Genomic DNA, 27,337 nt, shown 5'->3' with positions numbered 1-27,337 from the left:
CATCTAACGAACAGCTAGGGCCGACCGAAGCGCTGGGTAGGGGGTGTGAGGAAGGGGAGGCAGGAAGGAGCCTCAGATAAAGAAGACCACCCCCTCCTACTGCACCCACCTTCCCTGGGCCACACCTGCAGCTGGCTGGGCTCCGACGGGTGGGGGCTGAGGCGCTCTCTCTGAAGCTCCTCTTCCCTCAGCCGGCAACGTGGTGCCAACTCCCAACCCCGTGGGAAGAGGCTGGTCTGACATGCAGTCCACTCTGGGGTTACCTGCCGTTGGAGAGTGACAACGTGACAAAGTTGCTGGAGAGCTAAGGGACCCCTGCAGAGGGCCTGGGCCTCAGTGCCCCCTTCAGAAAATGAAGGGGTTGGCTTTCAGATGGAGTGGTTTTCAAGTACTTTTAAAGGCCAAGCTGCCCCTCGAATGCCATGTTTGGGAGAACTGCAGTCGCACAGAGCTGATAGAGGGGCCGCTCTGGTGGAAGGGAAGTGTGGAGAGCCCTGGGCAGAGGGGCTCAGCTGCATCTCAGGGGCCACTTAGGAATCCTGTTGTCCACTGTGTGAAGTACAGCAGGCCGGCTTCTTACCTGTGACCACTGCCTGCTTGATCACTACCCTCTGGCACACATTCAACCCGTGCTGTCGTCCTTGTTTGCTTTTGGGGGGAGGCGGAGGGGGTGAGACGGTAGAGGCCAGGCTTTCTCCATCCCCAACTCCCTGCGAGGAAGCAGCTCTACCCCTAGCACTCTCCTCAGGCCAGCTACCCTCGCTCCAGGCGCCCCCAGGGAGCCCAGGCTGGGGCTAGAAACACAAAAGGAGTCCGCTCCTTACTGAGTCGGCATCTGTAGTCCGCAGAGCCACCAGGCCCCGCCCCAGGTCCCTGGGGAGCTGCGAGCTCTTCTCCGGCTGGAGTGGGGAGGGGGCAGGCCGCTCCCCAGCTCCCGAATGGGCAGAGCCCCGGGCGTACCGGCAGCCAAGCCGGGAGCCTGGGTGCCCTCTCCACTCCCTAGGCCCGCATCCAGCCCTGCCCTCCTGGAGGCTGAGGCCCGGAGGTGGTAGAGGGGACCCAGCAGGGCCTTGGCCCCCTCTCGCAAGCCCCTGGGCTGACCTGCAGGTCCTTGGCCAAACACAGCCTTTGGCCTGAGACAGGGGCAGGCTGACCTCACAGTGCTCTCTGGGGATCCTCTCACCAAGCCTGATGGGGCCACCAGCTGGGGTACTTGCCCCCACGTCCTGCTCACGAGGGCCCCCAAGGTATGCCTTATAAAGGCTCTACCTAGGTGGGGCCACCCAGGCCCACTGATTATCTGTACAGATAATCAGACTAGCGGGGGGGAGCTGAGACCTACAAACCCCCATTCACATCCAGCCGTAGATACGCAGACCACATAGATGGAGACAGCCACATCCTCCCAGAAAACACAGCCCCGCACACATGTGCAAGGAGCTGCTCACACCCATCAGCTGCACTCCCAGGAGGCCCTGAAAGAGGAGGAGGCAGGGCGGGGGATTTTTATGCATGTTTATATTTAATGAACCACATGCAAATGAGATGGAGAATGCGCCACAAAAGAGCCAGCCCCCAGAGACTCTGAGAAGAAGGGACAAAGGCTCTGCCTTCTGGGGCTGCCCTGGAGTCCAGAACGAGCCAGGGGGCTAAGGGGGCCTGAGATGGGGTGTGCCCACCCACACCAGGGAGCCAGGGGCAGGAGCAAGGGCGAGCTCCAGTGCCCGTGCTGCTGTGGGGGGAGGGCTCCTTCTGGGAGGGGACAACTGTCCCAGTTGATGGAGTGCCCGAGGGGAGGGGCTGCCTGCCTGGACAGATGGTGAGCCGCCTTCCCGCACTTGAAGCAAAGTGGATTTTAATGAAATCGCAGCCCCCCCGCTCCCCCCCCCCGTGCTGAAGCTGGGAACCTGCATGGGAGGGGCACCTTCCCTGGGCTCACGGGGGTGGGGGGTGTTGGGGATGGGTGGGAATGAGGGTGGGTAGGGACACTTAACCAGCCTAAAATGGGGTGTGTGGGGGGGCACTATAGCCCCTCTGGCCCTGCCTCTTCAGACCAGAGTTCAAGCAGTTCAGATCCCCAAAAGGTGGGGAGGGGGTCCCTGAATATTTATGACACATTGAAATGTAGATTGTAGGTCTGACAGTCTTCTGAGAGGCTTGTCACCTTGGATGGATATACCACCCTCTCGGGGTGCATCGAGACGCTGCAGAACTGGGGACGGGGGAACTGAGGAAAGGCAAAAAATAAAAAAGGCTGCCGGGCGCTGGTAAGCAGGGTCTAAGGACTGGTGTCTCTGCTGGGCGCCACCAGACTAACCGCTTTCCCTCTCGGGACCTCTGCTTCCTAATCTGTAAACCAGGCGGCGTACTACTCAGGCCTGCGATGCCTTCGGGGGAGTTTATACAGCTGCATCTGAAAGCAGCAGAAACGGTGGGAGTAGGGCCTTTGTGGATCACCAGCCCAAGATCTCCTTGTTAGAGGCTTGCTGTCCAAGACTTTGTCCAGACCTTTCTCAGCATGTCCCAGCCATATACCACCCCTTAGGGGGAGATGCTTCTTACGGTGGGAGGCAGGGTCAGTGATGGTGTGTCCCCCCCAAGCCTTTGCCCTGCATCTGCCAGCTCCAGGAAAACTTGCAGCCCCCAGGGCGGGTGAGGTCCGGGGCTCCAGGACATGGGACTGTGACACCCCACCCCTCCTCCCCCTCACACCTCAGCAGTGTGCCTCTTCCATACACACATCCCTATTTTTCACCAGCCATGTCGGACTTCCACGTGCATCCCCAGGCCGCTGTGGGAGAGGAGGGCGGTGTGGCCCGCTTCCAGTGCCAAATCCATGGGCTTCCCAAACCCCTGATCACGTGGGAGAAGAACAGAGTCCCCATTGACACGGACGATGAGCGGTGAGCCACGCGTGGGAAAGCTGGAGGGAAGACGGGGAGGTGGGCAGCCTCCAGGGTGGTGCTTCTGCAGCTGTGTTGAGATTAAGTGTCCGTGTGGCTGGCAGGGCCCAGATCTGAGGCTGGTGGATTTATCCGTGAGGACTGTGTGTGATCATTGTCAAGGCTGTAATTGTGAGAGTCCTAGTGTGGGTCTGTGATGACGATGCTGACTTTGGGACCTGGCTGTGTCTGTGTGACGTCAGTGTCCCTATGGCTGATGGTGCCCGTGGTTGTGCTGGCAGTCAGCTCTGCTCCCCCCCCAAAACAGGTATACATTGCTGCCCAAGGGGGTCTTGCAGATCACAGGACTTCGGGCTGAGGACAGTGGTGTCTTCCACTGTGTGGCCTCGAATATTGCCAGTGTCCGGGTCAGCCACGGGGCCAGGCTCACCGTGTCAGGTGAGGGTTTTTTGCTCTGACTGGTTCTGCCCCTAACCAGCCCCCTGACTTCTCCTCACCCTCAGACCAATCCCTGTTCAACTGAGCCCTGGAGACTTGTCAGCCAAGTGCACAACGTAGGGCACCTTCTAAGCTCACAGCTCTGTGCTCCTTGTGGTGAGGGTTCAGAGGCCCACTCTTTGGCTCAGCTCTCCCCAGGGAAGCCCATCCTCTGCTTACCCCTGGGGCTCTCCCATTGCTAGAGGGCCCCCGCAAGGCTGGGAGCTACGGGATGGAGGTGTGCAAGGCCCTGGCGCCCCTAGCAGCTCCTCTCTGCCTTACAGGACCTGGTTTCTGGGCTGAATTTCGTTCCCCACTCCCCATGTCCTGGGTTGTGGGTGGGATGAGGTGGGAAGGGTCACAGCTCAAGTGAAAAAACATGGCCTCTTCCTCCCAGGCTCGGGCTCTGGGGCCTACAAGGAGCCAGTGATTCTCGTGGGGCCTGAGAACCTCACCCTGACGGTGCACCAGACCGCAGTGCTTGAGTGTGTCGCCACGGGCAACCCGCGCCCCATTGTGTCCTGGAGCCGCCTGGGTGAGCCTCATCCTACAGCCCCTGCCTCTCCCACCCCTGTCCCACCTCCTGGGAGGGCGGTCTCATCACCCAGCTGTTGGGGGGGGGGACTTTGAATCCTGTTTGTTCTCCATGGGGGTCGGTGCTCTCTGGGGCCTTATGGAGGGGGTAAGTTTCCCTCTGCTTGGCAGGACTGGGGAGGTCGGTCTGCCCACTACATTCTCCCTCCCCCTGCACGGGTGGCTTAGCTCCCTGGGTTACCTCATCCAGTCCCGGCAGTCCTGCCTTGCTGGCATCAGGCTCTCCAGGAACCACCCACCCCACCCCTCCCCACCCCCGCGGCAGCTTTCCTTCCCCCAGGTTCTTTTCCCTCCTGCGTGTCCCTGCCCTCGGCACCCTGGCTATACTCCCCGGCAGTGCCACTCCAAACCCCTCAAAATCTCAGCCAGTTGTCACACCCTATCTGTGGGCCCCCCAGTCTCTAGCCTGGCCCCCTAAATCCCCAGCCTAAATCCCTAGGCAGCTGAAGAAGAGAAGTGAAAGGGTGCAGATGGGCCCACATTGTCTGAGCGGAAAGGTCACTAGGGGAAGGAGAGTCTGGAGGGGCTGGGGTGGGGTCGCATTCACAAGGAGACTGTGCCACATTGTAGCAGCTGAGTGATCAGGGAAGGAGGGGGCAGCAGGCAGGATAATGGAGTAGATTTCACCACTTCAGCGACTGAATGGGGAGCTGTCTCCTTGCATTCTGACTGTGCTAATCTGATCCTGGGGTGGGGGGAGGGCCCAGTCCCTGGGAGAGGCTGGAAAGAGTGGCCTCACCATTAGGAGGAGCCCATAGGCACTGCAAGGACCATCTGGTCCAACATTTCCCAAAGCGTGATCTGCAGGGAGGAAAGAATGGCTTGGTGGTCTAACGTCTAACAACTTTGGAAAACAGGTTTAACCAGGTCCCTTTGCTGCGGGACTTCTCAGAGCCTTTGTATTAAAAGGGCAATGTGACAGTCCACAAGTGGAATGAAAATTTGAGCATGGACTTTTTTCAAGAGAGACAAACCAGGCTGGGAAACGCCCATCTAATCCGAACCCTTTACTTTCCTGAGCGGAAGGGACTTGAAGGTTGCCAGTGAATCGGTAAAAATGCTAGAATTAGAGCCCAGGTCTCTGCTAATAGGCAAGTTTGCAGTGCTGGTCCTGCTGCTTCCGCAAGGCCCTGATGCTTGGGAGGAAGGGTGCAGAGTGAAAGATTGGGGTCCCCTGGACCATTCCTCACTTGCCCTCTTCCATACTCCTACCCCTCCCCTACCTCCTCAGATGGCCGCCCCATTGGGGTGGAGGGCATCCAGGTGCTGGGCACTGGAAATCTTATCATCTCAGACGTGACGGTCCAGCACTCCGGCGTCTATGTCTGCGCGGCCAACAGGCCAGGCACCCGGGTGAGGAGAACAGCGCAGGGCCGGCTGGTGGTGCAAGGTATGGAGCTCCCCAGGCCCGCAGCCCTCTTCTCCTGCCCGATTCCTTCCTGGCTTCATCACCAGCCCTGACCCAAAGCTCAGGGCCCTGGACTCCTAACCCTGGCCCTTGCCCCTCTCCGGGCCTCCAGGCCAAAAGGCAGCCCCCAGCTCTCCCCCAGGAAGGCATGTGCCGAGAAGGAGAATGCATTCTCGGTTATCGGCCCCTGCGTGCCCCTCGGGGCGCCCTTGCCATCCCTCCGCCCATGCCCAGTCATTCCCATTATTATAATCTCCGCTGCCTCCCCCAACCCTGTTCGTCACACGTGCCCTCCTCCCCACGTGCTGTGTTCCTTCACACACACGTGGCACCTGCACGCTCACACCTGCCTGCATGCTCTCAGGTGTTTCTCCTTCTCACTCACACCCCAGCTCCGGCCCCGCACACGTGCACATGTACAGCTGGTCTCCAGTGCGTCCGGCGGGGGGCGCGGGTGTTAGCCTCTGCAGCTGATCAGGTCCTTCTGTCCCTCCTCCTGCACTGGGGCTCAACTGTCCCCAGGAACTGGGCTGGGATCCCATTCTCAGGGGCTTTCTGGGGTGGTTCCCTCCCAGGGAGCTGGGAAAGGGGTGGGAGATAGGGGAATTAGGAACTTAAATGCCTGTTTGTTTAGCATTCCATGTGCCGTTAATCTGTCCAAATGAAAGTGATGGAGCATTTCATTTCTCGGGTGTTAATGGAAGCTGGAGGCCTGGGATTGGAGGAGGGGGGAATTGAATGTAGGGGCGAGGGGAGCTGGTACTGAGGGCTCATCCATCTCCCCGTCATTACCGCCTTCGAGGTGCAGCCAAACCTATTAGCACATTTATTTATTTAACAATTTCCTGAACAGGGAGCTCAGCTTGATTGCTTTCGGATACAAATGTCAGTCTTTTAAATAGTCATTAAAATGGAGTCCTCTCCTGGGTCTGCCTCGCTGGGGCCAGTGAGCTGAGGCCTGCTGTCATCTCCTGAAGCCTGGGCCAGGGTGGAGGGTGGGCTCCACCTGGAGGATTCTCTAAGGGGCGGATGTGTGCGTCCCGAGCCCACCTTGTCCCCATACCCCCCATCCCTTCACTCACAGCTTTCTCGTGCCCGTCCACCTACCCCTCACGGCTTCTCTCTGCTCCCCACCCCAGCCCCAGCCGAGTTTGTCCAGCACCCCCAGTCCATCTCCAGGCCAGCTGGGACCACAGCCATGTTCACCTGCCAAGCCCAGGGGGAGCCGCCCCCACATGTCACATGGTTGAAGAACGGACAGGTGCTGGGGCCAGGAGGCCACGTCAGGCTCAAGAACAACAACAGGCACGTGTGTGGTGTGTGCTGGGGTGGGGACGGGGGACGATGCAGGGAAGGGGGCCCGGATGGATGGCCTGAATGGGCTGCGCCCCTCCTGCCAGGAAAGAGCACTAAATTGGATCCGGAGACTTTGGGTTTGAGTTCCAGGTCTGCCCCCGACTTACGGAGAGACCTCAGACAAGTCGTGTCTGCTGGAGGGGCTGTTTCTCCATCTCTCAAACGGGGTGATCTGGCCAAATTTCAGGGATACTCTGGGAGGAGGCGGCGATCTGAGGCTCTCCCTCCCCCTACAGCACCCTGACAATTTCTGGGATCGGTCCTGAAGACGAGGCCATCTACCAGTGCGTGGCCGAGAACAGTGCTGGATCCTCCCAGGCCAGTGCCAGGCTGACCGTGCTATGGGCTGAGGGTCTTCCTGGCCCCCCCCTCAATGTGCAGGCAGTCTCTGTGTCATCCACTGAGGTCCGCGTGTCCTGGAATGAACCCCTGGTCAACACCAAGGAGATTATTGGCTATGTCCTGCACATCAGGAAGGCTGCTGGTGAGTGGGGGCTCCGTAGCCCCTTCTTTTTATTCACTGTTTCTCATCCCTTTCAATCCTGAGTGTCCTAACCCAACCCCTTCCCTCCCTTGTCCCCCCCCTGCACGCCCTCATTTCACCAGCGCTGGTGGGACTCCCTCGAATCCCTTACGCTGCCCTGCCCTCCCCTTCACCTCCCTAGACCCTCCGGAGCTGGAGTACCAGGAGGCAGTCAGCAAGAGCACCTTTCAGCACCTGGTGAGCGACCTCGAACCCTCCACTGCCTACAGCTTCTACATCAAGGCCTACACGCCGAGGGGGGCCAGCTCAGCCTCTGCCCCTGTGCTGGCCAGCACCCTGGGCGAAGGTGAGGCCTGGGTACAGAGTGCGCTACCAGACAGTCCGGGAATTAGAGCAAAACAGCACGCGCACCTGTTCACCATGCTAGCCCACCGGGCGCCCGGCCCCGAGGCCGAGTGGGGTCTGGGTCTACTTGAGAAGGGGGCATCCAGTTCACGTAAAGGTGGGTTTGAGCAAGCAGAGGCCCTGGGGCAGAGGCCAGAGAGCAGCCAGGCTCGTGGGGGCCCCAGGTGGAAGATGGCCCAGCCCCTCACCCCCGGACCTCCTCTGCCTGCAGCCCCTGCCCCGCCCCCGCTGTCGGTGCGGGTCCTGGGCAGCTCGTCCCTGCAGCTGCGGTGGGGGCCCTGGCCCCGGCTGGCCCAGCACGAGGGCGGCTTCAAGTTGTTCTACCGCCCAGGGAGCAGGGCCTCCTTCACCGGCCCCATCGTGCTGCCTGCAACGGTCTCCTCCTACAACCTCAGCCAGCTCGGTGAGGCAGCCCGCGCGTGGGGAGCTGGGCAGGGGTGCGGCGCAGGGGTCACCTCTATTCCCCTGCTGCAGCAGAGCTGCCGGTGGGAGCTGGGGTGTGGGGGGGTCACTCAGCACAGCACTGCTTTTCCCTCAGACCCCAGCGCAGTGTATGAGGTGAAGCTGCTCGCCTACAACCAGCACGGGGAGGGCAATGCCACGGTCCGCTTCGTGTCTTTGAGGGGAGCATCTGAGAGGACAGGTGAGTTGGGGGAGGGGGTTGCTGGGCTCAAGACTGGTGCTCGCGGAGGGAGGAGGGGGCGGCGGGGACCCAGGGCAGGTGGGCGAGTGTAACAGCACATGGGGCCCTTGAGAACCTAGGCCTAGATCTGAGTTTGAGGTTTGGCGGTATGACTTTCTAGCTGTGTGACCGTGGGCAAGTTACTTACCCTGAGTCCCCGTTGTCTCCTCTATAAAATAGGGATAATACCACCTACTTATTTATTTATTTATTTTTAATACCACCTACTTTATAAAGCCGTGGTAAGGATGAAATGGTCCATGTAGAGGTGTTATGTGCAGTATCGGGCACAAAGTTAGTACTCGGTAGCGGGTAAAGAGAACCAGAAAAGGTTGGGCTGGGGTCCCAAAGGCAAAGCGGATGTAGACGTGGAGGCGGGTTCAGCTGAGGAAGGAGGAGCTCCCAGAGGCTGGGTGTCTGGAGAAGCTTCGGGCTGGGAGAGCCACAGGGCCCAACCCTCCCCTGCCCCTAGCCCTGAGCCCACCGTGTGACTGCCGGAAGGAGGAGCCCACCAACCAGATGCCCACCACAGGCCTCGTCATTGGCATCCACATCGGGGTCACCTGCATCATCTTCTGCGTCCTCTTCCTCCTGTTCGGCCAAAGGGGCAGGTGGGTCCCAGGCAGGGGGCGGGGGGGCGGGGGGGGCCCTAGGGAAGGCATTGCCGCGGGGGGCGAAAAGCAGAGTTGGGGCTCACGGTGTCCAGCCTTCTGTTTTTGCTCCCCCTCCCAAACCCTCCCCCTAATTCTTGGCTCAACCCTTAGGGTCCTCTTGTGTAAGGATGTAGAAAACCAGCTCTCCCCTCCTCAGGGCCCCCGGAGCCCAAGGGATCCTAGCATCCTGGCCCTGAATGGGGCGGGCCGGGGAGAGCGGGGCCAGCTGGGCCGAGATAAGAAGCCTGTGGACATGAAAGAACTGGAACAGCTGTTCCCCCCAGCTGGGGCAGCGGGGCGGCCTGACCCCAGACCTGACCCCAGACCCATGGTGAGTGCCCCCACCTCAAGCGAGCCTCCTGCTTCAGGTGCAGACCACCTCCCCGTCCGGCCCTCCCTTCACCTTGCTCACAAGCCTGGGTCCTCGGCCTTCTCCAAGCTCCGGGCACAGAATTTACAGCCGGCGCCACTCTCTGAGTGCCTGAATCAGGCAGGGTGGCCCGGAGTCCTGAGTGGGATTGGGTCCAGGGCCTGACCCTCTGGCTGGGGGCTCGCGGGCTCTGACCCTCATGCTGACGCCGGTGCGCCGGCCCTTTCCCCAGCAGGATCTGGGAGACCCTCACCCTGCCCTGAGTGAGGAGACCCAGTTCTCCATGCTGCCACTCGAGGGATTCAGCCTTCTGGAAGAGATGATGTCAGAAGCCAAGGCCCCCAGCACAGGCCCTGCAGCCGCCCTGCCACCCCAGGACGGAGGCCCCGGCCTCCTCAGCGAAGGACAGGCTACCCAGGCTCCCACTGCACCAGCTGCCCAGCCAGCTCGCTCGGGACAGTAGCCAGTGTCTGGCAGGTCCTGGAGGGGGCACCACCCCCTTCTCAGGTCAAAGGCAAGATTTCTCCTGTCATGTGGGACTCAGATGGGGGCTTCCCAGCATTTCTGTCCTGACTGACCCTCAGATGGTCAAGACCTAAAGTAGCCTCAGCAGGGACCCCCCTGCCCCGCCCCTCCCCAGGACCTGGCGGGGTTTCTGCAGGAGCCTCTCCCTTGGACTAATGTCCCCCCCTCACCTCTGTCTGGTATCCACATGACTTGGAATGGAACTAATGTTTTCCTTTAAAAAAAGAAAAAGAGAAGAGAGAGGAAGGTGAATTAGACTCCAAAAATACGCCCCTGCTGTGGCTGGGCCCCTGACACTGTCACCCTCCACTGACCTTGTTTTCTCAGGATGGATTTTTGCTATTTGGCTCTCAGTACCTACCTCAGCCGGAATGAATGTTCTTGGGGGAGTTGGGCTGTGGCCTCAGCCCCCCCCCACCCCACAGAGCCCCAAATGCACTCCTACCTCAAGCCCCTGTGGGGGCAACCCCCTCTCCCTCCCCATATGGTTGTCCAGAGTTTAAAAAAAAAAAAAAAAAAAAATAAAAAAAAAAAGTAAAAAAAAAAAAAACATTGGTCACTTCCATTTCCAGGTGTGAAAGAAAACATCTACCTCAAGGCTCGCTGGCTATCCGGGCCTGTGTTGTATCACTGGACCCTCCTCCTGCCCGCAGCCCTTCTATCCCGCCCCTAGAGAGGAGGCCAGAGGCTAAGTCACCAACGGTGGGCCTCTCAGGACCTACAGAAACAAAGATGGAATTAGTCAAAGAAAATGTGAAGAAAAAAAAAAAAAAGCCAAAAATGAGAGGAAAATGTGTTCCTTGAAGTACACATCGCTCCAAACCAGCCACCTTCCAGCACACTGCCGCTGCTCCACCCTGTCTCGTCTGCCCACTCCAGTTTCAACCCTCTCCGCCAACTGATCCTTCACTGGGATCCCGACAACCCACTCCCTGCCCGGGCCTTGCCGGGGTGGGGTTGGGGAGGGTCACCCTGAAGCCTGCCTCTGATCCTGCCCAGACCCAGAGACCCGGGAGTGGGCTGGCCCCTGGAACATACTGTGCGTGTGACCGCTGTGTGCGTGTGTTGGGTCGGGAGGTTCCCTGGCAGACATGGCCCAGCCCTCTAGCCCACGGGACACAGCCAGCCTGACCCAACCCCTGGACAGTGGGACGACCACTGTCAGCAGATGCGGCTGGAAGATATTTTTATACAAGGTGTGTTTAAAGATTTATGTTCTTGTGACTTCTTGTTTTTCTTTTCTGTTGTGGTGTTTTTTGAAATACGTAAAGTAGGAAGAAAAAAAAAACCAAGAAAACAAAGACCTATTTTTGGTTAACTCATTTTTTTTAAATAGAAGGAAAACTTTTTTTTAAAGGAAAAAAAAAAGTGTATTCCTTAAGTATGAGATTAGACCATAAAGTCCCTGACCCCCAACCCCCTAGGACCCCCCCCCCAAGTTTAGTTAATTAGAAGAAGAAGATAGAATTTGTGGTGTTTTCCTAGAAGACTGGAGTCGTGTCCATGTGGACTCGGGAAAGGGCAGTCTGCCCCTTCTCCCAAATGCTGGGCCTGTGCCAAAGGTCCTCAAAACTCCCACACAGTGCCCCCTCTGTCCCTGCATTGGCCTCTTGGCAGCCCCCTCATCCCGGAAACCCCTCTCCCACGGGAAGAGTGGTCTGGGGTAGGAGCCGGGTGAGGAGCCACCTGGCCTGACTTGACCTGACTTTTGTCACACTGTACTCATTTTGACTGAATAAAAGTCCTGTTGCCAAAGTGAACCTTGAGTTTTTTGGTGGCTGTGTCAGGTCCTGGGCAGGGGTGGCAGTGCTGGGATTAGGGGGGCCACTGGTGGGCCCGGCTGACCCTCACAGGGTCAGAGTCCAGAATAACGGCAGCCCCCGTGTACCACTTATAGGCACCTTGTATCCTGGGCCCCCACACGGAGGGAGGTTCCCTGGGTCCCCGCACCCTTTCTGGGAGGTAGACTGTCGAGTTATCGTCATGTCATTTTACAGATGGTGAAACTGAGAAAGGGTAAGAGAAATGAAGGAAATGTCGAAACTCTCACACAGCCAGTTATGGTAGGACCAGAGTTTGTGTCCAGACCAGGCCACCGGGTTCCAGGGTCTGTATTCCGACCACTGCTCTATACCTCCTTAGCTGGCAGTGAGGAATCTGAGACCAGTCACTCCCATACTGAGCCCAGTCACTCCCATACTGAGCCGGGTACTTTTCATGCATGTTTGCCAGGAAGGACTATTTTTGTCTCCAATCTACGGTTGAGGAATGGGATCTGGCTGAGTGACTCTTTCCAGGGTTACAGTTATGGCTGTATAGCCATAACTCCTGGCCAGGCCTCTCCATTACTCCCTGTCCGCTCCTCAGTCCAGGCTCCTGAAGCCAGGTGTCTGGAGCTGCCAAAGCTTAGGCTAGGCCAAGAGACTTGGCTTAAAGGTGGTTGTGCTGACAAAGATCTGGAGGTCTCAGTGGGCCTCAAGCCTAGCAAAAGGCAATGGTGCAATACAACTGCTTAGAATGTCAGTGTTGCCTCTACTGCGGAAATGGAGAGTCAAGGCTCACCCTGAGAAGCTCTGCAGGTCTAGAGGGCTGGGCTCTATATCCAGAGGCACATTTTGTGAGGAGCAAACCAGGACAGTGGTTTGCAAGCTGGGCTTCTCCAGCTGTGGGGAGGGGTATGGGGGTGAACCTCTCTGCAGGGGGATTCCACTCTCCCTGCCCACACTCAATAAGAGCGGCTCCAATTTATCTAATACGTTGGGCTCTTCATGAGATTTCATTTGAAAACAGGGTTCTGGGGGCACCTGGGTGCCTCAGTCAGTTAAGCGTCCAACTCTTGATTTTGGCTCAGGTCATGACTTCAGGGTCATGAGAGAGAAAACGGGGTTCTGCTCCTAAAAGAACATTTGAAAGCCCTGGACTGGCCCTTCTGGAAGAGGCCTGCAGGTCAGGCCAGAAACAGTGATGGTGTGTGGATGCTGAACCGAGAAAGAGAAGGCTGAGGCCGCCACAGTACCTGTCTTGAGTCTCCGGGGGAAGTGGTTGACTTGCCCAGATTTTCCCAGATAAAAGATCCAAGCCCAAATATCGACGGAATACCTCACCTCTCTTTACACAGAACTTTGCAACACAGGACTTCTTCAACAACACCAGCCATCCGAGGGCTGCCTGGGAAGGTCGTGGGTTTGTCATCTGGTCAAATAGATCCTGCAGGGGATGGGAGTAGACCAGGTGAACCCCAGTGTCCCTGTCCCCTCCAAGAGTCCAAGAGGCTAGTACCTTCCCCAGGGGGGCATCCAGAAACATTTAGAAACCACCTTGTATGACCCACGTAGATGTATGCAAGTTGCATACATGCAAATATAGGCAGGGCCTGTTCTAACAAGGCTGGACCAAGCTAAGGTAAAGGGAAGCAGGGTTCCAATTAGGAAGATTAGCAGAAATAGGAGTCAAAGCGGGGTGGGGGGGGTGCCTGGCTGGAATCTGGCTCCCGATCTCCAATAGTCCTGTGGCCTCAGGTGGAAGACACCGACCCCCATACACAACACTTTCTGCCCCAAGGGGCAGAAAGCAGCCACTGCCCGGGCTTGCAACAGGGTCCAACTGTCTAACGCTCGGTCACAGGCCACCCCACAACTTAGTGGCTTGATCTACCATCTATTTCGGTCAGACATTTGCAGTCTGGGAGGGGCTCAGCAGGACAGTTGTCTGCTTTCCCAGGCAGCGGTGGCTGCGGCTTGAAGGCTGGGGCTGGAATCATCTGAGGGCTTGCTGGCTCTCACGTCAGGTGGCTGATGCTGGCTGTTGGCTCCCACACCCCACGTGGCCTCCCCAAGTGGCCTGGGCTTCCTCAAAGCACGGTGGCTGGGGTCTAAGGACAGGTGACTAGAGACTAGTTTCCGGCCAGGCGGAAACTGCATCACCACTTCGAATCTAACCAAGGACATCATGTGGTGTCACTTCCGCCACATTCCGTTCATCAGAAGCAAGTCACCACGGCCAGCCCTATCCCAGGGGAGGGGAAGCAGGTTCCACTTTCTGATGGGAGTAGAGTCAACGTTATGGACATGTTCTCAAACTATCACAGGACCACTTCGGGGGCGGGGGGCAGGTGGAGAACACGTGGGAGCTGGGGGCTAGGTGAGCAAGAAGCTCCCCGCAAGAGGACCCAGCCAGAAGGGGCTGCTGCTGGGGCTGGAGGACACGGTGCTCCCGACTCCTACACAAGCCCTGTTTAGGGGTCACATCCCTATCGTCAGTGAAGAGGGATCCTGGTGTCCAGTCCTGAGGCCCCTGTGAACCCACAGCCTGCTCCCTCTCCTGCAAGGAGGCCGGTGCACGCCTGAGAGCCCCACCCGCCTGGGTCGGTAGAGCGCAGAATACCAGCACTGGAAGGGACCACGGTCTCTCTCGTGAGACAGATGCAGGGTGGGAGCCGCTCAAGGGCACAGGGAAGTTAGAGGCAGGGCCAGGGCTAGCACCGGGCTGGCCACACCCTGCCTGAAGCCCCTTCCACTCAACCCAGTCAGACCCTCAAAACCGAACTGTGCTCCAGAGCCTAGAGGGAAGGGAGAGGGAAAAGGGTGGCGGGGAGGGAGTCACCTCGCTCAGGACGGGGAAAGGGGGATCAGGACCAGAAGCGGAAGTGAAGGAGTGGGGACAACCAGAGATGGTCCAGGCCAAGGTCACGGAGGGGGAGATCTAGACCCATGCCCCTCTCACAGACAGCTTTATAGGGTCTGATTTGGGAACTCTGTTGCTTCCCCGGCCATCTTGGGGCCACCTGGGGTAGGAAAGGGGGGAGGAGAGTAGAGGGGGAGAGAAGGCCCAAGGGAGCCAGATTGACCAGGGAGCGAAAGACCTTGCTCCTCGGGCTCAAGAGGGATGTACCCTGGACTTGCATCTCCCGAGGACACAGATGGTCACCCTGCACCATGTGCCCACTGCCACACTGCAGGAGGGTCTGGCCCTGGCCATCACTCCAAAATGCCCACAGCCTGGGGCTCCTTCTCCCCTGAATGCCTATCATGTCCTGTGCTGTGCAGGTCCCTGCATTTACTTCCTTGCCTCATGATCTGGCTCCCCACGATAGACTTTGTATCCCCAGGACCCACTCAGGAACTGAAGGCAGGCACGCAGGAAGAGGACATCGGACTGGAATGCTGGGGACACTGTCACGAAGCTACAAAGAGTAAACTCTTTGGTCCCATCCCTGGCTGGTATGGTACCACCTTGGGTTAAACGACAGGGGAGTTTTGTGCCTGAAAGCTTGGGGTCATCTTTCCCGTGACTAAACCCCCAGTTACTGGGGCTGAGGCTAGGAGAGGAAGAACTGGAGCCCCAGGAGAGGGAGTGGTTTCTCTGCCACGCTCTGCTCGGGTGCCACTTTATGGAGGAGCTTCTCCAACTCCAGCCGGTGGCTCACCAGCCAGAAACTCTCAGCCTTTTGCCACCTGGGAGCTAGCCCAGAGCTCGTGCTCTGTTGTTGAGAATGACGAGCTCTGTCTCCTAGTGAGAAGCATGGCATCCCCTGGAGCTGAGGCGGTGGTCTGGCCCAGGTGGCATTTGACGGGTGTGGTCTGACCCCTGGGCTCAGCCGTTTCTAGTCATGTGACTGTGAGGAGTTGCCTTAACTTCTTTAGGCCTCAGTTTTCTCATCTGTAAAATTGGGATAATATGCTCCTACCTCAAAGGGTTGTCGACTCAGCTGGCTTCTTTACAGAAACTGATAAGCTAAACCTAAAATTCATATGGAAATACAAGGAACAAAGAAGAACAGAGTTGGAAAACTCACTTCCCGATTTCAAAGCTTACTACACAGCTACAGTAATGAACAGAGTGGGGTAACTAACATAAGGACAGACAGACAGACCAACAGGATAGAACTGAAAACCCAACCCAGGAATAAATCCTCACATATAAATTGAACTTTGGCAAGGATATCAAAACCATTCATGGGGAAGAAGACACTTCTCAACAAAAAGCACTGGGACAAGAGGATATTCACATGAAAAAGAATGAATCTGGACCCCTTCCTCACACCATGTAAAAACAATTAAAATGGAGCAAAAACCTAAATGTAAAAGCTGGCACGTAGAAGAAAACGTAGATGTACAGATTTGTAACCTTGGATTAGGCAAAAATTGACATAATGCCACAGGTACAATCCAAGAAAAGAAAAAATACCATCAAAAACCACCAAAAAAAAAAAAAAACCACATCAAAAGTAAAAACTTTGTGCTTCAAATGACACCATCAAGAAAGTACCAAGACAAGCACAGAATGGGAGAAAATATTTCCAAGTCATATCTCTGATAAAGGACTTGTATCTAGAATATATGAAAAATTCATAACTCAATAAAAATAATGATAAAAAGACAAGCAACCCAATTTAAAAATGGGCAAAGGTGGGGCACCTGGCCAGCTTAGTTAGTAGAGCAATCAGTTCTTGACCTCGGGGTCGTGAGTCTGAGCCCCACATTGGGTGTAGAGATTACTTAATATTTAAAAAAAATAGGCAAAGGCTCTGAATACACATTTCTGCAAAGAAGATATGCAAGTGGCCAATAGCACGTTAAATAAATAAAAAGCGAAACCCCAATGCGATACCACTCTGTTCCCACTAGGATAGCTGGAATAAAAAAGTCACATACTTGGGGCACCTGGGTGGCTCCCCACATCGGGCTCCCTGCTCTGCAGAGTCTGCTTCTCCCTCTGCCTGCCACTGCTTGTGCTCTGTCAAATAAATAAATAAAATCTTAAAAAAAAAGAAAAAGTCACATACTATCAAGTGCCGTCGAGGATGTGGCGAACTCCAAACCCTTACACGCTGCCAATGTGAATGTAAAATGGCACGGCTGTTGTGAAAAGCAGTGCCCATTCCTCAAAAGGATGGACACAGAGCTACTAGATGACCCAGCGGTTCCATTTCTCAGTGTTTAGTCAAGAAAAATGAAAACACACAAGTTTATACAAAAACTTGTACGTCGATGTTCATAGCTACAAGATCTGTGATAGATAAAAAGTGGAAATAAATGTCCACCAGGTGATGAATGGATAAACAAAATGTGGTATATCCATACGATAGGATATTATTTAGCAGTAAAATGGACTGGAAAACTTGATGCTAAGTGAAAGAAGCCAGTCACAAAAGACCACATATTGTATGGTTCCATTTGTATGAAATGCCCAGAAAAGGCAAATCTACTATAGAGACCAAGAAGAGATAAGTGGTTGCCTAGGGCTGGGGGTTAGGGAAAAATGGGGAGCGAGTGCTAACGGGCACAGGGTTTCTTTCTGGGGTGATGAGAATGTTTTAAATTTGATTGTGATGGTGGTTGCATAACCCTGTGAATATACTAAGAACTACTAAATTGCCCACTTCTAATGGGTGAGTTGTATGGTATATGAATTACCTTTTTATAAACTGTCATTAAAAAAAAAAAAAAAAGTAGGTGGGGGCGCCCGGGGGGCTCAGTCCCTTGAGCGTCTGACTCTTGGTTTTGGCTCAGGTCATGATCTCAGGCTCCTGAGTTGGAGCCCCAGGTGGGACTCTGCACTCAGCTGGGAGTCTGCTGGAAATTCTCTCTCCCTCTCCCTTTGCTCCTCCCCCGGCGCGTGAGCGCTCTCTCAAATAATCAATCTTTTAAAAAATAATAAAAAATCGGGCACCTGGGTGGCTCAGTCGGTCGGGCGGCTGCCTTCAGCTCAGGTCATGGTCCCAGGGTCCTGGGATCAAGCCCCACGTCGGGCTCCCCGCTCAGCGGGGAGCCTGCTTCTCCTTCTCCCTTTGCCTGCCGCTCGCCCTGCTTGTGCTCTCTCTAGGTCAAGTAAATAAATAAAATCTTAAAAAAAATTTTAAAAAAGCATAAAATTTAAAAAATTTTTTTAAAAAGTAGCTGAAAGGACTCAATGAGTTTGTAATAAGGGAAGTGTGCAGTTTGTGTTCAAGTGATCCCATTGTTACAGGAAGAGAGATTGGGGTGGCCAGGGCAAGGTGACCCCAAGTGGAAGGTGAAGAGTGGGATAAAGGAGAGGGCAAGCTCGAAGGGACCTCCGCACCTGGCCTGGCTTCCGTGCCCCCGAGGGAGTCCCTGGACGGTCGCAGCAGCCCAGCCTGGAGGCTCTGCTCTCCCCGAGGAGGGCTGTGACCGGAGGGTTTTGCTGCCACCATGTGGAATTGGTGAGGATTACAGCTATGGGGACTACGGTCGGATGGAAGCTCGCCGCTCAGATGTGCTCAGCCCCACACAAGGGAGGCGGAGCAGGCCCTCAGTGAACTGACTGCACAGGCGTGAATAAAATTACTGCTATCTATCCAAATGCTCACTTGAGTGGTAACAGCAACAAGCTGTGGAAACAGAAGAAAACGCAGTTCCTAGGAGTCCAGGATTAAGGAAGGCTTCGAAGAGGAATGATGGAGGCGGAAAGGGCTCTGAGGCTGAAGGCACAGCGGAGCAAAGGGGAAAGGCGGGCTGCGACCTCTGAGCAGCAGCCAGGAAGCTATCATCTGCTGCACGGGGCTTGGCACTTAGTAGATGTCCAAGAAAGAGATGAATGAATGGTTACGAGACTTCCAGAGCACATGCTTTTTTGCACAGTTGACGTGTCTGAGGAAAGCTCAGTGTGGCCTTCCGGGTGGAAAGGGAACCAGCAAGAGGGTCAAATGGCCAGGGCCTTCCTCAGGGAAGGGAAAGAGACTCCGTGGAGTCCTGAGTGATAATGATGAGGCCTCTGTTACTAATTCTGGTGGCCTTTTGTGGAATGCCTCCCCGTTACCTCATCTGAGTCTTCTCAAAGCCTTGTGGGGGGCAGGGCTGGACTCTCTGTCACCCTCTCACTTAACAGAAACTGAGGCCCAGAGAAGTGAGGTGGTGGAGCTGGGGCTGGAACGTTGGCCTCCTTGTCCTAAGCCCATACTGGCTACTGACTTGCTGTCTGGGTGCTGAGGAGAAAGGACAGGGGAGTCTCATGGTGGGGAGGAGAGGGAATGCTCTAAACGGGCCGAGATGAAGATTTTCTTCCTGCATATTGAGGAGAGACCCAGGGATGTCAGACCCTGGAGTAGGAGGGTTGAGGAAGTTGGGCACGTCCTAAAATGCAGGTTAGGTCAGGAACCTGCCATCGCTTCCCATTGCCCCCAGGGCAATACAACACCTTTGGCCTGGCGTTCAAGGGCCCCCTCATGGGAGGCAGCGTAATCCAGCGGCTCAGAGCACAGGCTTGGGTTTGTAATCCCCACTCAGCTGCTGTCCAGCTGGGCGACCCTCTGGGACCATTTCCTCCTCTAGAAACCACAGAGAAGGACAGCACCTGCCTCGAAGGTTGTGAGCAGTAAACAAGTCAGTCATGTAAAGCACTCAGGACCACGCCTGCTCTTCTTCTTCTTCTTCAGAACAGAGCCCAATTCTTGGCTCCTTTCGTGGACTCCAATCCTTCAAGCCGGGCTCCTGGCTTCTCCAGCATGTGCCAGGCACAACGCCGCCTCCAGGCCTTTCTGCAAGAAGCTCCTTCAGCCTGGAATGATCCCACTCCACTGGTCCTTGTTCACGGCCGTCTCCTGATGTCCTCCCTGGTTCTCTCCGGTTAGAACCACTTCTGCTGCTGCCCTTCCTCTGCCCCTTGCTTAACCCTCTCATACAGAACTACTTCCTTCCGCAGCAAATCTGCACACGGTGTCTACCTGTCAGTCCTGCTTGGGGAATTTAGGAAGAGTTTCCTGAGGACGAGCACGGTATCTTACCTCTTTGTGAGCCAGCCAGAGCGGGCAGAAGCCCTAACCACGCACATGCTTGTGGAAAGCAAGCCAGAGGGCAGGAAAGCAAAGCTGAAGGAAAGGGGGGGCAGGTGGAGAAAGAAGAGAGAGAGGGGGAAGGTGAACGGGGACGTGAAGCCAAGAGAGACTCTGGGAAAGGCGGCCAGGGCTGGTTTCTCTTGAAGGCTTCGGGGAGGAGAATGGAGACTGGGTGATCTGCAGCTCTCCCGGGGCTCTGATGTTCATTCCTTGAGCCACAGCACTGCAACAGACTCTGGAAAGCTCACAGTGGCTTTGGACTGGCTAGTTCAGCCCTCCGAAGCTCCACTGCCCCATCTGTAACGCAGATAATCATGGTACTTAATCCAACTGGGTTGTTGTAAGGATCAGATGAGAAAAATCCCAGGAAAATCCCTGGCACCCGGGCCATAGTAAGTACTCAATAAATGCTGGTTCTGAGAATTTCAGACATGTCCGAATAAAAGGCTGCTCGCTGCTGGGGAGGGGAGGTGCTTCCTAAGCTTGGAGAGATGCCTTTTGTCCCAGAGCCCTGCCCAGTGGCCACACAGAGGTCACACGGTGTTTTCTGCAGGGCCTTCCCACCCGCCCCTGCAACAAGAAACGCAATAAAGCCTCCTGATTGCTTGATTAAGGGAAGTGGATACACAATTAATTTCAATTTTAGGCCTAACCCTCCCAGCCTTTCAAAAAGAACTGCACAGCCTATTCCAATTTACACACTGAAACAATATGGAATTTTCCAGCGGGTTCTGAAGCCTTTGAAGTGACCAGACCAGACTATTGATTTATTTCCAACTAACCTCTCTCTTTGAACCCAGAGGGGTCAAGGTTAATTACACAATAAAACACCCTGTGCCCAGCTGCCCCCTGTGAGGGCGCAGGGAGCCCCCAGACTTTTCCAAGCCGGCAAGCAGCGGATCGTATTTCTGATTCCCTCTCTGCATTCATTTCCTTCATCAGGACCCATTAAGGAGAAGAAAAAAAACCCTCAACCCCCTCATTTCCTCCCCGAGAGATAAATTTTAATTTGCTGGAAACCAACAATGGGGATCTAAACCATGTTTCCAGGCTGCACCCTGCGGTTGAAAACTCTGGCTGGGAGCACAGCACCTATTCCGGGCTGGCTGAGAACCGGGGTGTGGGAGGCAGAGGGAAGCAACCTGGCCTGCCTCCCCCACACAGGGCGAAGGGAGCCCCCCAGAGGGCCTGACTCTGTGGATGCTTCCAGAAGGACCAGGGGACTGAAGGGGGTTAACCCATTGGCTGCAGCTTCTCCTGAATACACGCAGTCGGCCTTCAACAGCCTCACCAGGTGGGCACCACCCAGTCCCTGTGCCCATAGCTGAAACGGGCTCGGACTGGCACCGAGCATGACGGGTTCCTGTTGTCACAGGTAGGCAGTGGCGGGGCCATGACCGGAACCCAAACTTGCATTCTCTTTGTAAAAGAATGGATTCTCTTCCCCTGCATCTTCCCACCCCACGGAAACATCATGTAAACGTTCTTTTTATTTCCATCATTAAAAGAAAAAAAAAGAAAGATTCAAAGCTATTATCTAATGCAAAGTCCACGATCCAGCGTCCCCAGGTGTCCAACAACATCCACCTTAGCTGTGTTTCCCAGATCCAGGATCCAACCAAGACTCACGCCCCTCTCTGGGCTGTCATGTCTCTTTACTCTCTGCAGTTCCAGAACAGACCCAGCCTTCTCTGTTTTTCCTGACACTGACATTTTTTTTAAAAAGATTTTTATATATTTATTTGAGAGAGAGAGCACAGATGGAGAGGGAGAAGCAGGCTCCCCGCTGAGCAGAGAGCTTGATGTGGGACTCAATTCCAGGACCCCAAGATCATGACCTGAACTGAAGGCAGACGCCCAACCGACTGAGCCACCCAGGCGCCCTGACATGGACATTTCTGAAGGGACAAAGTCAGTTGTCCCGCAAGTGACCCCCAAGGTGGATTTGTCTCATGTTTCCTCCTGACTAGAGAATCAGACAATAATTTTTGCTACAAACAATTCATATGCTGTATTCCTTTTAGGGCATCACATCTGGAAGCCCATGACGCCAACTGTTTTTGGTGAGGGACCCAGGATTTTCAGCTGATGTTTGTTCTCAGCCTCCTAGAGGCTTCTTGGCATGGAGGTGCCTTTAGCATTGGCCACCAGATGAGCATGCTCTCTGGGACTCTTCCCACCCACAGACAACAACCTAGAACCTTGGGAGGAAGTCCACCAAACACAGCCTAAGACGCATTTTCCCAATTCTTCTCACTGGAACATTGCTATGTTTGCATCAGCGCTCCACAGCCACATCTCTACCTCCATGAGGCCTTCATAATTCTGAAAGAATCAATGCTCCCTCCTCTCTGCTTCCACAACCCTTTGTTTCTGGCTCCTTGAGTGATTTATCTCAAGGTAGTAAAGGTCACTGTGGAGCTCTTACTGCCCCCTATACGCCCAGGCTCCACCATAGAAGGTTCTCCATGAATAATGCCAGTCTGCCTTGTGGGTGATCTCAGTTTTACATTTGAAAGAAAAGCCCAGCTATCCAATAATGAATCAAAAAGCTGTTTGAGTCCTTGCTGAAGAGCCTGGAAGAGGAGCTGGAGGACGAATTAGATTGCGTGTCATTCACCAGAGTCCAAAAGAGCCTCTCTGCCCATCTTTCTCCCTGTCATCTCATGGCTCCTCCTTCACCTCCAAACCTCTCTGCTTTCTCTCCTTTTTGCCCAAATCCCTCCTCTTTTGGGATCAATTTGGTTCTTTTCAAGTATAAGAAAAACATATTAATTTAGTTCAAACAAGCAATACCCAGAAGCATTCTCCTGTTTAAAGCACAAAAAAAATGTTGCCTAAGTCCCCTCTCAACTGTCCCAAGCCCAGTGCCCTCCTTCCGGGCCTTTTTCTATGGCATACAGACTTCCATATATAGATATGCTAAATAATGTTTCCAATTTCCAGTGCTGCACCGAACCTGCCACTGTCTCCCTGTGCTCATCAGCATGTGTTTCTGTAGAGTAGAAATGAGGGGATCTGCTGGGTCTGGGGCACATGCATTGTGGACCTAATGGAGCCCGCCTCGTGATCACCACGAAGACCCTGTGCATCCTTACTCCCCGCCAGTGGTCTGTGATAGGACTAGGACTGCTTTTCTTCCATGGGCAGCTTCCTTCTCTCCCAAGGCTGCTCTGTGGACCCTGGTGCAAGGGTGGCTTAACATCTGTAAATCAATCAAGGTAATACACCACATTGACAAAAGGAAGGATAAAAATCAGAGGATCATCTCAACAGATGCAGACAAAGCATTTGACGAAATTCAACATCCCCTTATGATAAAAACTCTCAACAAAGTGGGTATAGAGGGAATGTGCCTAAACATAGTAAGGGGCATACATGACAAACCCACAGTTAACATCATACTCAATGATGAAAAGCTGAAATCTTTTCCTCAAAGATCAGGAACAAGAGAAGGATGCCCACTCTTGCCACTTTTATTCAACATAGTATCAGAAGTGCTAACCACAGCAATTTGACAAGAAAAAGAAATAAAAGGTATCCAAATTAGAAAGGAAGACGTAAAACTGTCACTGTCTGCAGATGACATAATATAGAGAAAACTCCAAAGACTCCACTAAAAACTGTTCAAACTAATAAATGAATTCAGTAAAGTTGCAGGATACAAAATCAAAATACAGAAATCTAAAATCTTTCTATACACTAATTATGAACTATTAGAAAGAGAAACTAAGAAAACAATCCCATTTACAATTACATCAAAAAGACTTAAATACCTAGGAATAAACTTAACCAAGGAGATGAAAAGATATGTGTTCTGAAAGCTAAAAGACACTGATGAAAGAAATTGAAGAAGATACAAATAAATGGAAAAATATTCTGTGCTCATGGATCCAAAGAATTAATATTGTTAAAATGTCCCAAAGCAGCCTATAGATGCAATGCAATCCCTATCAAAATTCCAAAGGAGTTTTTCAGAACTAAAATAATTCTAAAATTTGGGGCACCTCTGTGGCTCAGTCGTTAAGTGTCTGCCATTGGCTCGGTCATGATCCCAGGGTCCTGGGATCGAGCCCTGCATCAGGCTCCCTGCTCAGTGGGAAGCCTGCTTCTCCCTCTCCCACTCCCCCTGCTTGTGTTCCCTCTCTCAATGTGTCTCTCTCTGTCAAATAAATAAATAAAATCTTAAAAAAAAATAATTCTAAAATTTTTTTGGAACCACAAAAGATCCTGAGTAGCCAAAGCAATCTTGAGAAAGAAGAACAAAGCTGGAGGTTAGAAAATCATGCTCCCTGATTTCAAACTATACTATAAAGCTACAGTAATGAAAACAGTCTGGTTTGACATAAAAATAGATGCATGGATCAATGAAATACCATCGAGAACCCAGAATTAAACCCACACACATATGGCCAATTAATTTATGACAAAGGAGCCAAAAACATACAATAGAGAAAGGACAGTCTCCTTAATAAATGGTGTTGGGAAACCTGGATGGTCACATGCAAAAGAGTGAAAATAGTCCACTATTTTAAAACATACACAAAAATTAACTCAAAATGGATTAAAGATTTTTTAAAAAGATGGATTAAAGATCTGAATGGAAGACTCGAAACCATACAATTCCTGGAAGAAAAGATAGGTGGTAAGCTCCTCAACACTGGTCTTAGTGACATTTTTGTGGATCTGACTTCAAAAGCAACGGAAACAAAAGCAGAAATAAACGAATGGGACTAAATCAGACTAAAAAGCTTCCACAAAGTGAAAGAAACCATCATCACAATGAAAAGACAACCTAATGAATGGGACAAGATTTTTTTCAAATCACATATCTGACAAGGGATTAAGATCTAAAATATTTAAAGAACTCATACAACTCAACAACAAAACACCAAACAACCCAATTAAAAAATGGGCAGAGGATCTGAATAGACATTTTTCCAAAGAAGACACACATGGCCAACAGGCACACAGAAAGATGCTGAACGTCACTAATTATTAGAGAAATGTCATTCAAACCATAATGAGATATCACCTCACACTGGTTAGAATGGCTATTACCAAAAAGACAAGAAACAACAAGTGTTGGAGAAGATATAGAGAAAGCTGAACCCTCATGCACTGGTGGTGGGAACGTGAACTGGGGCAGCCACTGTGGAAGACAGTATGGAGATTCCTTAAAAAAAAAAAAAAAAAAAAAAAGAATAGAACTACCATATGATCCAGCTTTTCCATTTCTGGGTATTTATCCATAGAAAATGAAAATACTAACTCAAAAAGATACCTAACCTCCATGTCTACTGCATTATTTTTTTCTTAAAGATTTTATTTATTTATTTGACAGAGAGAGACACAGCGAGAGAGGGAACACAAGCAGGGGGAGTGGGAGAGGGAGAAGCGGGCTTCCCGCGGAGCAGGGAGCTGGATGTGGGGCTCCATCCCAGGACCCTGAGATCATGACCTGAGCTGAAGGCAGACACTTAACAACTGAGCCACCCAGGCACCCCATCTACTGCATCATTATTTATAATATCCAAGACATGGAAACAACCTAAATGTCCATCTATGGATGAACAGATAAAGAAGATGTGGTATTTACATACATATATACATACATACAATGGGATATTACTCAGTGATAAAAAAAGAATGCAATCTTGCCATTTGTGACAACATGGATGGACCTCGAAGGTATTATGCTAAGCAAAGAAGTCAGATGGAGGAAAACAAATACTGTAAGAATTCATTTATATATGGAATCTAAAAAAACAAAAAACAACAACAAGCTCATGGATACAGAGAAGAGATAGAGGTTTACCAGAAGGGAGAGGGAGTGGGGAGGCAAGCACAACTGGATAAAGGGACTCAGTTTTACGCTGATAATGGTAAGTAGACTTTAGTGGTGATTACTTTGTAGCACATACAAATGTTGAATTATAATGTTGTATACCTGAAACATACAATGTTATTTACCAATTTTACCTCAATTTAAAAAGAAAAGAGATCCTAGGAGCTTTTCCCATTGGTAAACACCTAATTCAATCCCAACAAGCCCCATCCACTGATTTTAGCTGATTCAGAAATGATTTAATCTCTAGATATTCTTGTTTTCAGGTTGGAATTATCCTCTTGTTAAAAAAAAAAATTCAACTGAGCACAATTTTTTTTTTTTTCAGTAATCTCTACACTCAATGTGGGATCAAAGTCCATGAGATCAAGAGTCACATGCTTTTCCAACTGAGCCAGCCAGGTGCCCCCAACTGAGAACATTCTAAAGCTCTTACTGGCTTTCTTTCATTTTTCTTAAGTAATCTCTACACCCAATGTGAGGCTAGGCTTGAACTCATGACCCCAAAATCAAGAGTTGCATGCTCAATCACTGAGCCAGCCAGGTGCCCCTCTTATTGGCTTTCTTTAATGATTCGAGCAGCATCCAACCTAGCAGACAGAAGGAGCTCTGAGGAGCTGTACAAAACGAAACACTTTTATAGGCAGAAGGGAGGGTGAGCAAGGAAGTTGTACGAGCAAAAAGTAGATTCGATATGGCAAGGTCACTTTCCTTTAGATGACAGGGGTCTATCTATCAGGCAGATTAGCTGCTAGTGCTGATCAGGTAATTCCTTTTTTTTTTTTTTTTTAAGATTCTATTTATTTATTTGAGAGAGAGAATGAGAGAGAAAGAACATGAAAGGGGGGAGGGTCAGAGGGAGAAGCAGACTCCCCGCCGAGCAGGGAGCCGGATGCGGGACTCGATCCCGGGACTCCAGGATCATGACCTGAGCCGAAGGCAGTCGCTTAACCAACTGAGCCACCCAGGCGCCCTGATCAGGTAATTCCTGATTGGCTGATTTAAGATTCCATTTCTAGGAGAGCCAAAACTGTAAATTAAGTCTCAGTTTGGTGACTTGGGGCTTAGCATAAACAACTCCATTCTGGGTCTGTTGTCTTCTTTTTAAACACTAACCTGGCTTCTTTCTCGTTTCCCTGTGTCCTTGTTTCTCCTTGTCCCCTGGTCCCTATCCATCTGCCTCTCTGACCCTGCAGTCCTCCTCAGCCAGACTGGCCAGTGCCCCTGGAGCCAGGGCTGGGAGTGAACCTGCTGCCTCTGGGCCAAGGTCCCACTCAAGTCCCCATCCTTTCTTTCTGCCCAAAGTGGGCACCGGATGCATGCATGAGCCCTGTGCCTCAGCCAGGACATGTCACAGCAACCTTGCAAATTTTGTGCCCTGTGGATGTATTATCTATTCAAGAACAGTAATGAAATGTTTAAAAAACTTAAGTCACAAAGCAACAAGTCATGACACCACAATGAAATGGTCACATAGTGAAACTAAAACATATGTCCACAAATCCGTAGCACTGGGGAAAATTTTAAATTAGAGATAAAACACTGTCTCTCTTCAGATTCCTACAGCTTTTTTTTTTAAGATTTATTTATTTATTTTTAAGATTTTATTTCTTTGACAGAGAGAGAGACAGCGAGAGAGGGAACACAAGCAGAGGGAGTGGGAGAGGGAGAAGCAGGCTTCCCTCGGAGCAGGGAGCCCAATGCGGGGCTCCATCCCAGGACCCTGGGATCATGACCCGCTTAACAAATGAGCCACCCAGGTGCCCTCCTACAGCTCTTTTAACTGAGATTCCCTTGTTTTTCTTTTGTTCTGACTCAGATCAGCAGAGTGCACTAGTG

At 52.7% G+C, this 27,337-nt stretch overlaps 1 protein-coding gene and 2 long non-coding RNA genes across 4 annotated transcripts in view; 1 reads left to right on the top strand and 2 right to left on the bottom strand.

Annotated features, from left to right (window-relative positions):
* IGDCC3 (immunoglobulin superfamily DCC subclass member 3) overlaps positions 1-11,081 on the top strand; it is a 40,309-nt gene extending 29,228 nt beyond the window's left edge. Inside the window, exons 3-14 of the mRNA XM_025884232.2 lie at positions 2,759-2,903; positions 3,211-3,341; positions 3,778-3,915; positions 5,206-5,364; positions 6,522-6,687; positions 6,975-7,222; positions 7,404-7,568; positions 7,839-8,030; positions 8,166-8,270; positions 8,782-8,920; positions 9,074-9,293; positions 9,565-11,081. Coding sequence (XP_025740017.2) covers positions 2,759-2,903; positions 3,211-3,341; positions 3,778-3,915; positions 5,206-5,364; positions 6,522-6,687; positions 6,975-7,222; positions 7,404-7,568; positions 7,839-8,030; positions 8,166-8,270; positions 8,782-8,920; positions 9,074-9,293; positions 9,565-9,795 — 2,039 coding nt within the window. The 3' untranslated portion in view covers positions 9,796-11,081. The remainder of the gene's footprint in view (positions 1-2,758; positions 2,904-3,210; positions 3,342-3,777; positions 3,916-5,205; positions 5,365-6,521; positions 6,688-6,974; positions 7,223-7,403; positions 7,569-7,838; positions 8,031-8,165; positions 8,271-8,781; positions 8,921-9,073; positions 9,294-9,564) is intronic.
* LOC141370013 (uncharacterized) lies at positions 8,766-16,569 on the bottom strand. 2 transcript variants are annotated; one of them, XR_012373671.1, is made up of 5 exons: positions 16,511-16,569; positions 12,962-13,064; positions 10,450-10,526; positions 10,028-10,071; positions 8,766-8,900 (listed from the first exon to the last, which is right to left on the bottom strand). It is a non-coding gene; the product is annotated as an uncharacterized lncRNA (long non-coding RNA). The 2 variants fall into 2 exon arrangements; XR_012373670.1 differs by lacking the exon at positions 16,511-16,569 and having other exon boundaries at positions 12,962-13,331.
* A 2,605-nt stretch (positions 16,570-19,174) lies between these two features.
* Positions 19,175-27,337, bottom strand: part of LOC141370014 (uncharacterized) — a 29,217-nt gene continuing 21,054 nt past the window's right edge. The window contains exons 3-4 of the long non-coding RNA XR_012373672.1: positions 19,584-19,947; positions 19,175-19,469 (exon numbers count right to left, since the gene is read on the bottom strand). This is a non-coding gene — a long non-coding RNA (uncharacterized lncRNA). The remainder of the gene's footprint in view (positions 19,470-19,583; positions 19,948-27,337) is intronic.

The sequence above is a fragment of the Callorhinus ursinus genome, unplaced genomic scaffold, assembly GCF_003265705.2.
Source record: "Callorhinus ursinus isolate GAN/ISIS: 27379988/994484 unplaced genomic scaffold, GSC_fseal_2.0 scaffold25, whole genome shotgun sequence".
Classification (NCBI taxonomy): domain Eukaryota; kingdom Metazoa; phylum Chordata; class Mammalia; order Carnivora; family Otariidae; genus Callorhinus; species Callorhinus ursinus.
The sequence above is the reverse complement of the archived record's forward strand: the minus strand, read 5'-3'. Positions and strand labels throughout refer to the sequence as shown.